This window comes from Oreochromis niloticus, linkage group LG17 (assembly GCF_001858045.2).
Source record: "Oreochromis niloticus isolate F11D_XX linkage group LG17, O_niloticus_UMD_NMBU, whole genome shotgun sequence".
Lineage (NCBI taxonomy): Eukaryota > Metazoa > Chordata > Actinopteri > Cichliformes > Cichlidae > Oreochromis > Oreochromis niloticus.
In genome coordinates, this window is record NC_031981.2 from 6,652,910 (window position 1) to 6,668,617 (window position 15,708).

Below are 15,708 nucleotides of genomic sequence, written 5' to 3' on the forward strand. Positions count from 1 at the left end.
AATAAATTTTAATTAAATATTGAAACATCTTCTTTAACAGCTTTTAATATAGTTACATGAATAAGTTTTGCATCAGCGTTCTTATAATTTGTCCCTTTGTGTAACATTGTCATTTTTCCTGTTTAACAGGAGGTGAAGAACAAGAACTGTCAAATATCCTTGTTAGAACAGGAAAAACACGCTCTCCTCAATCAACTCCATGCACTGAAGAACTGCTGACTATAAGCTGACACATGTATTACACCCCAAACTTACATTTAACTGGATGTCATACAGTTATTTGCATGTAAATATGTATTTAAATTAATAAATGATAGTAAATGATACATAATTTTTTTCTTTGCTTTGTGTGCAGTACAGTGAACCAGCCTGACTGGAAGGTTTTTGAATAACTTGACTGACGTGTTAAATGTGCTGCAGTGACTCAGCGACAGACTTTATTTGTTAATTCCTCATGACTATCATTTAACGTTGACCTCTTTATGCTCTCTGCTGCTGATGACACATTTAGGATTATGTCAACATCCAAGCATTTCCACGAATTTGTTCCTGCACTATTGGTCTAATTAAAATGTAAAAGTATATTAAATAACAACTGCAAGTTCAGAAAAAGATGCACGAGGCTTCATTTGAACCGTAACACCTTCTAGTTTCTGTAAATGTGCTAGCTTGGCACGTGAATAACTCACACTCTAACTGTAAGAGACTCTGTGAATATATTCAGTTGTATGTAGACGTACAGTTGAATAATAGATACACCTGGATCACTGCATTGATTCTTTATGAAATGAAATGTTTCCATGTTTGGAGATACTGTCTGAAATGGAAACAACATGACTAAACTGATACCACATGAGCAAATGTATTTTTTTCCTTTACTGAATGCACTGAGTAAGTCCAATAAGTGAGCCTCTGTGTTTAGGACTTCTCCAAAAGACACTTGAAGCAAAGTAATCTCTTTATAATAAAGGCTTACAAATTTGAGAGACTAGCCCAGGTCTCAGTTTTAGTTACGTTCATTTCGATGTAATTTATATAGCACTGAGTCACAAAACTAGTTGCCTCAAGGTGTTTTATATTTATATTTTTAGCAATACAACCCCAACAATCACACAACATCCAACGAGTTAGCAGTTGGCGACAGTGGGAAGAAAAATTTACTTTTAACAGGATGAAACCTCAAACTGAACCAGGCTCAGAGAGGGGCAGCCATCTGCTACAACCAGTAACTGATCACTTATTAAGAAGTACAGAGATTCACATTGGTGGAAAAGTGAACAAAAGAATGATCATCAATTCACAAAAGACAAATGGCATCATGGTTTTGGGCTGCTTTGCCACCTCAGGACCTGGACTGTGAGAAATACCTGAGGGAATTCACAATGCAGGAACTCCAGCAACACTTGAGGGAAGATGAACAACTTTAATAATTGACCAACGCGTTTCAGCTTTTGGCCTTCATCAGGGTCATAGTAAAACATTGTAGAAAATTGCTTAAATACAAGACAGGAAACAGAAAAAAATTCAAATTAACCAGTCAAAACTTCATAGATAGATCAGCTGACATATAATAGGTAGGTATTGGTTAATTGGTCAAGTCACGCCCAAGTAATACGTGAGGGGACAATGGTTTAAGGTGGTATTTTGAAGTGGTTGCTTCAAAGATGGGAACCAGGTCACAGTGAGTTCTCTTCAGAGCAGTCAGTCTGGTTTCACTCAGCTTTCATTCAATGAAATCAAACTGGCAATTAAATCCATTCTGTTTATGGAAATATTGCGATTAGCTGTAATTTTAAAAAAAATAAATCTATTGCTGTCTGCATTTACTAGAATTCACAATAAGTAGGCATGGCTGTAGCTCAGGAAGTACATCTACAAATTGGAAGGCTGCTGGTTCAATCCCTGGCTGCTCCAGTCCGCATGCCAAATATCCTTGGGCAAGATACTAACCCCAAGTTTCTTTTCTTAGTTTGGAGACATGTTGCCTCCCACCAGGCAACCTGTGCAATTGCCTTACAATCTAAAGTGGTCGGTTACAGAATTCAAAAAAAAAAAAAAAAAAAAAATCAGTGCAATCACTGAGCAAACACTATGATTTTCCTAGTCACAAGACTCACTTTTACCCCTCCACTGTGGAAGGCTGATGAGGTATTGTTGGCAGGTGGGCAGACAGGTAGCATGGACACCCAACTTCTTGAACAAGGTAACTTGAGAACAATGCAATTAGGGATTTTCAAATCTATACCATAGGTGCATCACCTAAAAATCTCAGCGGTGTTAAAATCTCGCTGACCTGGACCTTAAGGTAACGTTTTTCTAAAAATCTTGCAAATCTGATAACTCAAGAGGGAAATCCTCAAGAAGACTTTCAAATGAATTTATCATTTCCTGGTGCATTTATCAGGAGGCTGAGGGGCAGCACTGATGGTTCTCATTATTTTTACTCCTAGTTTTACTCAAGTGTAATTGAGCCATTACTTCCTGGCTGGCATGCTCGACTTCATACGTCACAAAAACATGCTCTACAATTTGTTAACAGTACTAAAAAATGCTGACGTCAGCAGTGCTACCCTTCACTCTCTTGGTAAAGCGCGAATGGTGTGAATTTGAAAGTCCTAGGTGATGTCCTTGAGTTATCAGATTTGCAGGATTTTGAAAAAAAGTTGCCAAATTTTCTTTGCAACTTAATGAGATGACATCACATAAAAAAAAAAATCAGTCTGCTCTATAACACAGCTGTTCGTTTATTATAATATGCATTACACAGTATGGAGCTGCGACATTACTTTAACACTCAGTGTGGGATAATACACCATAAATGCCCACCATATTACTGTGTAGCAAAAAAGGCTTATCAGCCACATTACTGAGTGAGCTGAAGAATTAAGATTAAGGGAAAAATAATGAATAAATGATAGCTTATATGAAACCCGAAAACCAGTAATTACACAGGCCTGAGTCATGAGAAGAGAGAAAAGTGTTACAGAAATACAGTCAGATCTCAGATTATTTTAGCAGCTTTTGTGGGAAACTAGACAAAAAATGTTGCAGTTTAATTGTACTGATGGCCAAATATGTTATTATATTTTCAGAAAGTTATATTTGGCAAAAACGAGAGGTAAACATCGATAGTTTTGTGAAATAAAATAAATAAAACGTCTCAACAGGCACAGTGTTGTCAGTGAGGGGGTGACAGGGACTTTTCAGAGTTATATCCACCGACATCTAAACCGCAGTCTTCGCTATTGGCCGAGTCAACCAGTCTCTCTCTTCCTCTTCTGCCGTCATCCTCTTCCTCCTCCTCCTCCTCTTCCTCATCTTCGTCGTCAGCGTCCTGCTCCTTGCGGGACCCCCTTTCTGTCTTGGGCCCTTTGCAGATCTTGAGGTGGCGCGTGAGGTGGTATTTGGTGAGGAAGGCTTTGTTGCACTTCTCGCACACAAAGTCTCGGCGGCCCTCGTGAGAGTTCATGTGCTTCTTCAGGTGGTTGGTCTTGAGGAAGTGTTTGTTGCACTTTGGGCACTGAATCCGCCGCTCGCTGTCATTGAGAAATGAAAGAGATTTAAAAACAAGTATTAGACACTTTGGATTCTGAGAGTACAATATATCTGTTGACTTTTAAAGCAATGAAGTGACGCACTGTGTGTGAGAGAACATGTGCTGCTTCAGGTCGTGTTTCCTGATGAACGCTCGATCGCAGAGGTCACACTTGAGCTTCTCCGCCCCGGTGTGGATGAGCATGTGCGATGCCACGTGGGACTTCTGGGTGAACGACTTCTCGCAGACTGTGCATCTGTAGTTCTTCTGACCTGTCAGCGCGAAAACATGTGTGCTTTCGTTAATCAGTTTGTGTGCCGAGCATCTGAAGTTACACGATTTACGCTGCACCTACCTGTGTGAATCTTCAGGTGCATCCTGAGGTTGCTGGGGTCACTGAAGGCTTTGCTACAGTACTCGCACTTGTGAGGTTTCATACCCACATGGCCCATGAAGTGCACCTTGAGTTTAGTGGATGTAATGAACGCCCGGGTACACATGCTGCATTTGAATTTCTTCTCCCGAACGTGGCCCTGACCTTTTGCCCTGGAGGTAATGTTATCAGAGTTTCTATCACTGCCACCCCCGCTGCTGGCGCCGTTGTCAGTGTTTGTCTGCCCTGCAGCAGGGTTGTGACAGGGCCACGGGGAAGAGGAGGAGCTAGAGGTTTCATTTGTCAGCTTCTCTTCTTGGTGAGAGTGTTGCTGTGGCTGCTGCTCCTGTTGCTGTTGCTGCTGAGATGGTGGTTGTTGTTGTTGATTGTGGTCCTGCTGTGATGGGCTGTGGCTGTGTGGAGGCTGGGTATGGCTGTGGTTACTGTTATGGCTGCCAAGATGAGACTTAAGGTCAGAGAAGGAGGAGCACTCTTTGCCACACTGGCAGATCTGACCCTCGGGTACCTGAGGAACACCTGTGAACCAAAGAAAAGAAAGTTAGAGAGTTGAGAGTGTGGGCCAATCGATGGCATCAATTCCTTCATCCTCCATGAACTGCCTACATACTCTCACCACATGATTATTGTGTACCAGGAGGTACCTAGGACCCACTGCACCAGTGTAGGGTTAGACAATGGGTTCAGCTGTTTACTCACACTCATACTAAATGAGGTTTCCTTAACTTTATACAGAGAGTTAGACATATTTAGTCATGTCCGCTCACCCATCAGCCTGCAGTAGTCTCTGCTGTAATAGAAGAGCAGCTCCTGGTCCGGGTGGATCTCAGTGGTTGTGCAGAAGAAGAGTTTACCGTTAGCAGGGTACGCCACCAGATTCTGCTCTTCATGTGTCCTGGGCACACAAACAAAAAACATGTTAATTTTAATTTGCACTGTGGGTAATGTAGGCAACAATAGCATATAAAAACACGAGCATTCACCTAGCTTTGCGGACAAACATCATCCAATTGCATTCGTTCTCATCTGTTGTCACGATGCAGAACTCTAGCACGTTGTTGTGGTACATCTGTGACAGAAAAACGTGTTTATCATGCGTTCCCATGCTTTCATCGTGGTTTTGTATTGAATATGGCAACTGCACTCCTAACAAAGGGCCACAAGATTAACCTTCCATATTTGAGGTGTTTCCTTTTCCGGCCAATCAGAGAGGTCCACGTTGCTACAATGCTGGCCGACCATTGGTCCAAAACAGGTCCTTGGTGGAATGACGTCCCGTGCAAAAACTCCTATGAGTGCGACCGCATGCACATTTAAACATGAGCTTAGAGTAACATCTAAGGTCTGTCCTCATTAATAATCACCAAAACCATATTTAAAGGAGTTACTTTTCTTACCGAGTGGTTCGTCTGCAACAGAGATACGCAGGCACAGTGGACGTGGGAGAGAGAGGCGAGCCCGGCTTTGGATGGGAGCATCTGGGATGAAAGTGACTGGGCCATGCTCAGGACAGGCTGAGGTATATGAGCACTCACACAGTGTGCACCCTAAAGCAAAAATGCACATTACCGTTAAAGATTTCTCCATAAGCTATCAATTTTACTTGCATCCATCTTTTCATGGATAAGAGACTTAAAATTAGAAACTCACAGATGCTGTAAGCGTTGACCATGTTCTCCTTGTTGGAGGAGGAATCCTCGAGCTGCAGCGTCGAGTTCACCAGCACCAGGTTGTTTTCCGGCCCCAGAGAAACCTCAGCAGTGATGGGGGACACGTTAACGGCCTCCAGCCCCATCCCAGAGTGTCCATGCAGAGACACAGGCTCCAGCTGGTTCTGGTTGGCCATGGAGCCAGTGAGTACCACACTTACTACGCCTGAGTTCAGCTCTCCGTTCGTGTGGAGCTGCTCCCCGAGTCCTCCTGCTCCCCCTCCCCCCGAGTTGCCCACTCGCCCCCCCATGTGATCCTGTTCCATTACCACTGGCAATTCGAGCACAGGGGGTCCATGCAGAGGCATCACCCCACCTGAAGAGTCCACCCCTGTCAGGCCCTCATGAGGCTGGGGCTGCCTTCCCCCTCCGAGCTGCTGCTGGGTGTCAGGCACCGGCACTACTCCGACTCCATCCATTGAGGCCAATTCCTCCCCCATCCGTTCAGGAGACATGGGACTGCTGACACGTGACTCCATGGCCAGCCCTGTAGAGTCCAGCTCATGAGCACCTGTCTGGTGAAGGTCTGCCTGACCACTAACTTGTCTGGAGTCCATGGGCACCAGGCCCTGCTCCAGCGGGCCTCCGGGGCCACTGTAGGGGTCCAGACCTGAAGAATTGTTGCTGGGCACAGACAGGGTCCCATCCATGTTAAGGCTGCTGGGATGAATATACTGAGGTGGAGGACGGTCTGCCAGGTAGGACAGAATCCCTGTAGACCAAAGACAGAGACCGTGTGGGATATACAACTTAAATTAAACATTGCCCTCGCCTGTAGACGAGTGTTCTGAGAAATCTCAACCCACCTGGCAGTATGTGTCGGAAGTAGCTGCTTTCCAGGTGAGGGTATGGTGGAGGAGGTAAGGAGTAATTCCTTTCAGGCAGGCCGCACATCACCCCTCTGTCACTCAGTGGACCCATGGGGAGCATGAGAGACAAGGCTGAAGGGAGAGAACCAAGGGAAGGACCCAGACTGGGGATGGCCACTGGCATACCTAAACTCCCCAACCAAAGAACAGGTAAATACACACTGAAGCTTGAGACAAGAACAAAGAATAATATGCAAACGAAAAATATGATCTATGTGCAAAAAAACACATTTTATACTCCAGCTAGAAAGTGAAAAGTAACTATCAATAGCTGTTTAATTAGGACATGAAACCGCGTTAACACTGACAACAGAAATCTGGACACATTCATGTATGCCCCAAGAGTCTGAGCAGGCCTCTACACAACCCATATTGTATCTCTGTAAATATGTGAGGATTGTCAGGGTGTTTTCAAGCTTGATACCTTCATTAACAGGGATCAAGCACGTGATGGATGCATTTACGCTGGAGAGAGGCACAGAAAGAACGTCCGCATTTGTCCAGATACAGAGAGTCCAAATGAAAGCATGAAAATGTCTACAAGGCACAGTAATAATAAAAGATTCCCACTTATTATTAGCTAATTACTAAAGTAAAAGTATTTATCATCAGACAAAGGCAGCGTCTTCCATACCTGGAGTGGGAATGGGATTGTGCGTGGGGGAGGTGGGCAGACCCAGGTGGCTGGCACTCACTGAGGGCACGCTGAGCTGGTCCATGCCCACAGGACTGAGGTTCATGTCATTCATCCTGGAGAGTCAACATCAGAGGCAGCCTGAGCGTTTAGCCAGAAAGCTAGCTAACATACACAAATAAGCAGATTTTGGGAGGGTGAGGGGGTGAAAAGGTTATTGTATCAACCTGGCGACCATCTTTTTTTCTGAAGGAAAGCGTTTAGTAATAAACAGAAAGCACACAATGTGCACAGAGATTAATTACAAAGGGCACAAACTTACCTGAATTTAACAACTGAGGTCCTGCAGTAGCCGTGTACATCTGAGTGGTGATCCTACATGTGTGTCCCTGCGAATTAAAGAGAGCAGGCTTGAAATAAATTTAAAGCGCATGACACTGACAAAGAAGCTAAAACTAAAGTAACGTTATCAGATAAAAAAAAAAGAAAAAGGAAAAAAAAGCTTTGCAACTAGCTAGCTAGTTAGCCCAACATCTCCGGACTGGCCGCACTGTTAGCTCTGTTCGAGCTCTTTCTGCTGGGCAGTATTACACGTGTTACTCGACACGTCCGTAAGTGTTGCTTCGCTGCTGAAACGTTGATGATTTTAAAAGGAAAAGCCATGAAAACAACAACATACCAACACAATACCTCCATGACCTGGGCCATGACAGTACTGCCTCCCGGCGCATGCGCCGTAACGTACAAAGATGGAGGCTCGTCGGCTGATCACAGGTCAGTAAGAGGGATAACCTCCTCCTAGTTTACCTTTATCCTTATGCTTATGTTTTAATAAATCTGTGCGGTGTTTCTTAGTGAAAAATGTAACTAGGAAACGCTTGTTTGCTTTATTTTATTTCCCTTGGTGCTTGTTTAGCTGCCCAGGGAATGATGTTGGTGAGTAGGAACACGCAAAGAGGAGGCTGTAGTTCGGAGGTGTCAAACATAGGGCCCGGGGGCCAGAATCGGCCCGGCAAAGAGTCCAGTCTGGTACGCTGGACGGAAGATATGAGATATGGTGGAGGGTATAAAGTTTTGTTCTTTTAATTGTATTTTTATAAGATTTCCAGCTGTTCCTGCTAATAAAGAACGCCCCCCCCCCCCACACACACACACAGTCACTCATACAGTCATTCACTAAAGTAGGTAAATAGTAGACAATGAAATGACAGAAAAGTTCTTGGGTTTTTTTCTATTTAGTAAAAGCTTATTTAGACTCTTTACTATTCTAAGAGACATATTCTTCTTCTTTTAAATAAAAAATACTATAAAAGGTAATATTTTAATTATCTAATTCTATGGGGTTTGTTTTTTTTATTTTTCTTCTTCTATTGCTGCTCCAGTCTTGTTCTTGATTTACTGATTTGTCAGATAAACTTGAAGTTAATCTTACACTCCTCTGCCGTGACATTGAGGAATGTATGTGCTTTTACTGCCAGTTGGTGATAAGTTTCACAATTATTAAATTAGTTTCCACAAGTCCAATTCCCCAGGTGGCGTTGTTGGCCTTATTTCCTCCAATTTTCTTGCCACTGAAAGATTGATTGCTATCATATGGAACAAATAACTTCATGTTATGATGTTTCATGATGGTTTTACATACAAATGCTACCTTCAACTCATATTTTGTTGTTGGATTAGGACTTCAGGCACATATAGTCACTTGCAAAAGTCAGCTATTATCATTATTGAACAAGAAAAAAGAAAACAAAGATAGATGACTTTGGGATATTTTATCCAACATCCATCAGGCTAACTGTTGAATAACTTAACTTGAAAATTAGTTATAAGCCAATAAAATTTTCCAATCTTTTTTTTTTTTTTTGTCCTGCTGAGAACTGCTTCACACTGTTAGCGGAAGGAAGAAAACGTTGTGTAAACAATTTTATCTTGATGAGAAAAGCTACATGGCTTCATCTCCGCCCAGGATCACACCCACCCATGTCAGCAGCCTCAAAACCCCCAACAAACAGCTGTCACTGACTACATCGAGGGCAGCCGACTTTGTTGTTTTCTTTTCTTTTCTTTCTTTTTTCTTTTAAAGATAACACGTTTCATCAGCAAAATTCAGAAGGAAACTCGCACACACACCAGTGATGGTTGTTGTAAGGAGGCTCTGACGAGGTGAGTTGAAACGATTCATTTGATGCTGGATGGTTTGAGTCAATGTAATACCCTCTGACTTTATGATAAAATATATTTTTTCTTGTTATTTCAGCAGAATGGCTTTCCACAGTCAGGGGATGATGGAGCACATTTCATTCGTCCGTCCGCTGGCTCTCCACAGCATCTCCATGGACAACAGCGGAGCGCACTGTCAAGACGCGCTTCGCCTCGGACTGCCCTGCCACCTGGACGCCTACTTTGATCCCGTGCACGGACAGAGATTACCCTGCAGACGATTCTCCTACATCCCCTTTCACGGACCCCTCGGTGTGTGCGATTACTCTTTCGAGCCCGCGTTTATCCGGAAAAGGAACGAACGGGAACGACACCGGGTGCGCTGCGTAAACGAGGGTTACGCGCGCCTCCGGGAGCACCTGCCTCACGAGTTCGACGACAAACGGCTCAGCAAAGTGGAGACGCTGCGTGCGGCCATTGACTATATCAAACACCTCCAGAGCCTGCTGGATGTAAACGTCTCCGGGGTGGAGGTATCACTCGGAGGGGCGCGCAAACTCGAGCGGCTACAGCAGAGCTCGGAGTGCACTAGCGATGGAGAAACCCAAACCAGCCTAAGCGAAAGCGGGGATGTTGTTTAAATAGCCCTGCCTGTCACTCAGACCTGCTGTGTATGATCAAAGTGTAAAAAGGAAAAAGGGACAGTAAAGATGAGCTGTAATTATTATTGAGTCATATTATTTTTATATCATGCAGTCAATGAAATAATAATGTCTTTCTTCACTTTCGGATAAGGTACATGTTACAAAATAATCCCAGCTCATTTATGTCATCATTAAATTGAGGTTTGTTTGTTTTTTGTTTTTAAATCATTAACGTTCAATTATTTTTTTTGCCACATGTTACAAGCTCTTTGTGGTTGAAAAGTATCAACAAGGTTAGTGAGCTTGCTTTTAACTAAAACATAACCCCCTTGCGAAATGTTTACAAGTCACTTCTTTAGAGAGACTTTAGAGCAAGGGTGTCATACATAAGGCCAGGGGGCCAGAATTGGCCTGGCAAAGACTCAAATCTACCCCAATGAGCGCTTTGGAAATTATAAGCAAGTGCATAGATTTTGAACTTTTAACTGTAACTTTTCATAACGTTTACAGCTTTTTCTTTGGATAAAGACTTCCCCTTTTTCCATTCATACTACACCCAAATGATATGTAACAGATAAAATGACAAAGGTTCCTGTTTATCCACTATAGAAATTTAAGTTTGCTTGTGTTTTTTTTAATAGCTACCGTAATCGCATACAGTACAGTAATAGCTACCAGAGCTTTTTCTGTAATTTAACATATTCAACACTTCTTTTTCTTATACTAATACATCTCAGGGATTAAATGTTTAGCTAAATGTCTTTCCACTGATGGAAAGGGGAATTTTAACAGGTCCAGCCCAAATAACATGTGTGTATCTGGCCTATGTCCAACTTTGCTGTGTCAGAGTCCCATTTTTATCCATCCTTCTGCCATCTTAACTGCTTATTTAATTCAATGTCACGGAGGAGCTGGAACTTATTCCACCTTTTATTGTGGAACCTCGGGGTGCACATCACATGTTGACAGTCTCTTTGCTCCCCGGTTACTTTGAAATGTTTTCCTCAGTTTTAAAGCGCTGGATTTAGATACAAATAAACGGTTTCCATTATGTAAGTTAAAAAATAATGGCTTTCCCGTGCACAGGTCTAAGGTGGCATGTACAATCATGCACTGAATGATTAAGCAACTCAAAAAATCTGCTGTTTGGACTTTTCTGAGCCTCGCGCATGGGCAGTTTGGTTGTGCAATCAGAAAACCTTATTCCATCTAATCAATGGAATAAGGTGATGCTATCATTCTGCTTTGACACACAAGGTTTCTATTGAGTGGATTTTATTCTCTTTGGTTTGTTATGTAACAACAACACGCTCTGTCTCATCTTGTTTCAAGAACGAGCGGCTATTGATATATTCATAAAAAAAATGGGAGAAATGCAATCTCAAATCTGCTCCTGAACTAGTTAAGTAAATAAATGTATTTATATAACACTTTTTACAAATAAAAATCACAACAAAACCAGAAATAAAAATTAAGTAATAATATAAAACAATAAGTTGAAAACATAAAACAACTAACCACTTTAGTTGTCATTAAAGTGGTTATTTAACTGCGTTTGAACTTGCCGCACATTAATATCAGCTCAAGAATTCAGTTAGTCTTCTGATATATTTGTAACTATGAAAACGCTTTTGGCCATGACAGAAAATTGAGGATTTTTACTTTGCTGTTGCTTCTCTGTTGTAACTGTAGCCCTTCTGATAAGCCCTTTTTCTCCCACCCTGACTGCTGAGAATCTTGCGCTAAAGGCCATTTGCTGCTCAGTGTTCACTGTGGACAAAAACCTTCTTAAGCCAAGCCTGAAGATGAACAGTAATCAATGATGACATCTACCTTGTCATTTGTAAGCTGTGAATTCTGAGTGTTTTATCTCACTGCTTTATGTATGAGCTGACAATACCAAGGTACTCTTTTTTTTTCGCTTTTTTTTTTCTGGCATTTAACTTTTATTTTTTGTAATAAATATTCAGCATTGTCAAGCAGTTTGTGCAGTGTAGATTAGCACAGTTGATTTTTTTGGCAGTGTGAAATGGTAGTTTGCAAAACTGTGCTTTTAAAGCAGTTTTCCAAGCACTCCTTAAGCATGAAGCATCCATTCAGAAGAAAGTATCTCTCTCTTTTTCCTTTTTTTGCACCTAAATGTTCTTCAAAGACCACCTACCTACTTAATATCTCATGGTACTCAGGAAGTTTTTGCCCTCTAATATCTTGAGGAATGCATTTATCAGGGAACCCTCAGCTTCATAAGAGGAAACTCTAGAAACATTCGTCTCTACTTCTACTATTTGCATGTTTATGCTCCCAACCTCCGCTGGCCTGCATGGAAACAGCCCCTTTCTCGTTTTCTGTAATACCAAAACCACAAATTTACCCCCAAAAAGTAAACATTAGTGATATTGTATACAGTTAAAGGGGATTTGGAAAGCCCTGCAGAGTGCAGGCCAACTGAACCGTGCAGATAGGGGAGAATGGCATTGATTTCCACTAAAGCATGACAAACCCTCAACAAAAGGCGTTTGGTAGTGCAGTATGTGAATTAGACCCAATAATTAGCCAAGTGCTGGTACTCTGCGCTTGATGGTTCAGCGGCACTCTAAAGATGGAAAACATGAAGCTACTACTGAAGCTACTAAAGCTTCTGCCATAATGGATGTTTTCTTTCCTGAAGTACACAGGCAGATTCTAATCGGATTCCTGCACAGATTCCTTGGATCCACCTCTCTATTTCAGTGTGAAATTTGTTGCCTATGTGTGCGTGAGATTTAACCCATAATAAAGAGGAAACGGTTGTAAGGAATCATGTGGATTGTGTTTTATTTTTGGAAATTGTGTTCCACATCCTTACCTCCTATACAATCAGTTTTTTGAATCTGAGGGACTAAAAAAATAAAACAAAAACAACTGCTCAAAGATTGTTGTCCTCTAAACATCTGGTCACACAGGGCCACCATTGGCCCTTAGTAAACACACGCTTGAGAACAATTGGTTATATTCCTTACAATGTGGTGAAAAGCATGCTAAGCAAGATTTCAATTATGTAGTCACAAAAACAGAAAGATGAAAACAATCAAGAAAATAATGTGGAAGAAAAATGAGGAAGGAAATTAGAATACAATCAGACAAGCAAGTTTAAGCTCTATATTAAGCCTGCTGATCTATTCCTGTTTGCGCAAGACTACACATTCGTGCAGCGCATGGCGAGAGAATTCCTGCAAACGTTCGCGATGACTAGGCGCGATAAAGTTTATCAGCTGCAGTGAGATCAGTAAGGGACCACCAGGAAAGGTTGCTGCCGCATGTTCAGACACAGAGCCCTCATCCAGGGACGGAAACGGAAGAAATGGGACTAACAGGGCACGCAATGATGCTGAGGTGTCCTCCTCAAACTGCAGAAAAACACAAGTGGAGCTCAACTTAAAAAACATGTTTTGAAAGAGCATGTGTTTGTGGCAAAGCAAGTTTATCAGCATTAGTTCATCATACTATTACAGCAGTGGGGGAAGCAGCTGCTTTACTTTATTGAAAGGAGTAATGCCACACCATAAAAAATCTTTAGTAAAACTCCTGCATTTAAATAGCTCAACTTTATTAGCAAACAGTTGAATAGCCTGCATCTGTGATGGTGTGAGATTGCATTTGTGTGCATGTCGTGGGTAACTTCCCCATCTGTGAAGGCCTCATTAATGCAGAATAATCTATACAGGTTTTGGAGCAACATATGCCGCCATGCTGATTACATCTTTTTTTTCCCGGGGAACCTTTGTTTATTTCAGGACACAATGCCAAAACCACACTTTGCGTGCATTCTGACAACATGGCTCAAAAGTAAAAGTTCATGTCCTGTCAAATTCTCAAAACATTCACCACATTCTGAGATGAAAAACAAAGAACACACTGATCTGTTGTAATCCTACGTCAAGAAGCATATGTGGCTTACAAATGCACTGATGTCCTCGCTGTCTGAAAGCTGACATATTGTTGATAAAAAAAGCAGTAATGTAACACAGAGGTATATGTAGCCCAATTTATTAAAACATGTTGCTGGCATCATCAAAATGTGTATTTTTTTCTGTTCAGCATTGCTTGTGGAAATTGTAAAGAGCAGTTTCCTGTTCTTTGCTGAGTGGCACCTGGAGTGGTCTTCTGCTACAACAGCAGAAGACCACTCCAAGCAGAAGAATGGTCTTCTGCTGCTGCAGCAGACCAGCTGCCTCAATGCTAATCTGCAGTCTGGCCTGTATTTTCCTCTGACATCTGCTTCAGTGTTCACCTTGTTGCATGTTCAGAGATGCTCTTTATCATATCTTGATTGTAACCAAGTTATAATAATTTTTTTACTTTCTAATTGGTTTTTATTTTTATTTTACTTTGGCTTTTTGTTTACACTTTAATTGAGTTTCAGTTTCCAGAGTGGGTTTGCTCATTTCAGTTTAGGTTTTATTGTTTGAAAGTGTTTTAGTTTAGCTTTTATTAGTGTCATGGTTTTAGTCTTTTTAATTAATATGGTATGGAGGGCATATGCTGAAGGCAAGATTAAAATAAAAGCCACTAAATCAAGTGATACAAAACACTTTTTGAAGACAGTTAACTCACAGTCTTGCAGACATTCAAAGTCTCTGCAAACATGTTAATCAAATCCTCATCAGGCAGGTTGTGATAACAAATTTTACCAAACTTGCATCAACTAAAACAAAGCATAGTTCCTCCATGTTTTTAATTTATTCTAGTTAATCTTCCAAAATTCAAAAAATCACTTCAGTTAATCTTAATTTATTTATTACAGCTCTAGTTTTTATTTTTATTTAGTTAACTAAAATGTTTGTTTCTATAACAGGTTTTAATTTTTAGTTTAATTTAACTCTCATAACCTTGGTTTTAATAAGTGGTTATTTCAGTTACTTTTGCCTTCCTACAGCTCAAAGTATTCTGGCCTTTTAAATAAGGCAGTTTCTCATTTTGGGATCATAGAGATGGTCACGTGGGAAAATCCCAGTAAATCAGCATTTTCTGAAATACTCAGTCTGGCAACAACAATCGTGCGATGTTCACTTCACAGTCACTTAAATCATCTTTTTTTTCTACATTCTGCTGCTCAGGCTGATCTTCAGCAAGTCATCTTGACTGTGACTACATACCTGAAAGCACTGAGCTGCTACCATGTGACTGGCTGATAAGATATTTGAACAGTTGAACATGCGTTCTAAATAAAGTGGCTGGTCAGTGTATAGTGGGGGAAATAAATGCAATGCTTAATTTGCAATCTCAAACTGCATTTTGAAAAAAACAAGTTTTTTTTTAAGTCACACGTATCCAGGTTATTAAAATGATTGATATGTGAGAATGTAATGGATAGTGATACAACTTTACTATGTAAGTAAAGGTAAAATATTATACTTATTTTTCCATCACATTTACAGATGGACAAAAGTTAAAGCACACTCACCACATATGGTGAAAATCCAGGTCCTGTAGTTCACTACATTTTACATGTGTAGTAGGATATGTGCACTGTAGGTACTGCTGGTCACATATTGTAATGTAAGCAGTAGTATACATACTGTAAATATTTGTCTTTTATTTTCTTGTATACATACAGTTTGTGATATAAAAGAATTCTAGATTAGTAGATTCAGAGGAAACTCAGCGAACAACCAGGAAAACTACAGAAAACGCACCAAAACTAGAAGCAAAACTACAACAATACTCGGACTAGTACTTCTACACTGTCTGTGTTTAGTCAACATGGAGATAAGCACCAACTCAACA

General features: G+C 41.2%; 3 protein-coding genes across 11 annotated transcripts in view; 2 read left to right on the top strand and 1 right to left on the bottom strand.

The window, feature by feature from the left end:
• The window catches only part of sapcd1 (suppressor APC domain containing 1), a 28,286-nt gene extending 25,213 nt beyond the window's left edge, over nt 1–3,073 (top strand). For both annotated transcript variants that reach the window (XM_025899903.1, XM_003450715.5), the window contains exon 4: nt 130–3,073. In XM_025899903.1, the coding sequence (XP_025755688.1) occupies nt 130–219 (90 nt within the window). In that variant the 3' untranslated portion in view covers nt 220–3,073. The remainder of the gene's footprint in view (nt 1–129) is intronic.
• On the bottom strand, nt 2,727–7,905 carry prdm4 (PR domain containing 4). 3 transcript variants are annotated; one of them, XM_005455565.2, is made up of 12 exons: nt 7,818–7,905; nt 7,461–7,527; nt 7,139–7,254; nt 6,442–6,630; nt 5,577–6,347; nt 5,324–5,473; nt 5,097–5,215; nt 4,910–4,995; nt 4,694–4,821; nt 3,891–4,445; nt 3,639–3,807; nt 2,727–3,536 (listed from the first exon to the last, which is right to left on the bottom strand). In XM_005455565.2, the coding sequence occupies exons 3-12, from the start codon at nt 7,251–7,253 to the stop codon at nt 3,179–3,181; spliced, it is 2,640 nt and encodes an 879-aa protein (XP_005455622.1). In that variant the 5' UTR covers nt 7,254; nt 7,461–7,527; nt 7,818–7,905; the 3' UTR covers nt 2,727–3,178. The 3 variants fall into 3 exon arrangements, with proteins under 3 accessions (XP_005455622.1, XP_013130122.1, XP_013130121.1); XM_013274668.1 differs by having other exon boundaries at nt 7,139–7,299; XM_013274667.1 differs by having other exon boundaries at nt 7,139–7,303.
• On the top strand, nt 7,802–12,703 carry LOC100704092 (achaete-scute homolog 4). Of its 6 annotated transcripts, none has more exons than XM_013274669.3 (4): nt 7,823–7,912; nt 8,055–8,074; nt 9,222–9,301; nt 9,396–12,703. In XM_013274669.3, the coding sequence occupies exons 1-4, from the start codon at nt 7,888–7,890 to the stop codon at nt 9,937–9,939; spliced, it is 669 nt and encodes a 222-aa protein (XP_013130123.1). In that variant the 5' UTR covers nt 7,823–7,887; the 3' UTR covers nt 9,940–12,703. The 6 variants fall into 6 exon arrangements, with proteins under 6 accessions (XP_025755687.1, XP_013130123.1, XP_013130124.1 ...); XM_013274670.3 differs by having other exon boundaries at nt 9,399–12,703; XM_025899902.1 differs by lacking the exon at nt 8,055–8,074 and having other exon boundaries at nt 7,802–7,912.
• Nucleotides 12,704–15,708: the final 3,005 nt, after the last annotated feature.

Coding starts and splice junctions, on each gene's coding strand:
- prdm4 (XM_005455565.2), bottom strand. CDS start 7,253: ATGAATGACATGAACCTCAGTCCTGTGGGCATGGACCAGCTCAGCGTG. Junction 6,631..7,138: donor CAATCCCATTCCCACTCCAG/GTATGGAAGACG, acceptor TGGGGAGTTTAG/GTATGCCAGTGGCCATCCCC. Junction 4,996..5,096: donor AAACACCTCAAATATGGAAG/GTTAATCTTGTG, acceptor TTTCTGTCACAG/ATGTACCACAACAACGTGCT.
- LOC100704092 (XM_013274669.3), top strand. CDS start 7,888: ATGGAGGCTCGTCGGCTGATCACAG. Junction 8,075..9,221: donor CTGCCCAGGGAATGATGTTG/GTGAGTAGGAAC, acceptor TTTCTTTTAAAG/ATAACACGTTTCATCAGCAA. Junction 9,302..9,395: donor TGTAAGGAGGCTCTGACGAG/GTGAGTTGAAAC, acceptor TTGTTATTTCAG/CAGAATGGCTTTCCACAGTC.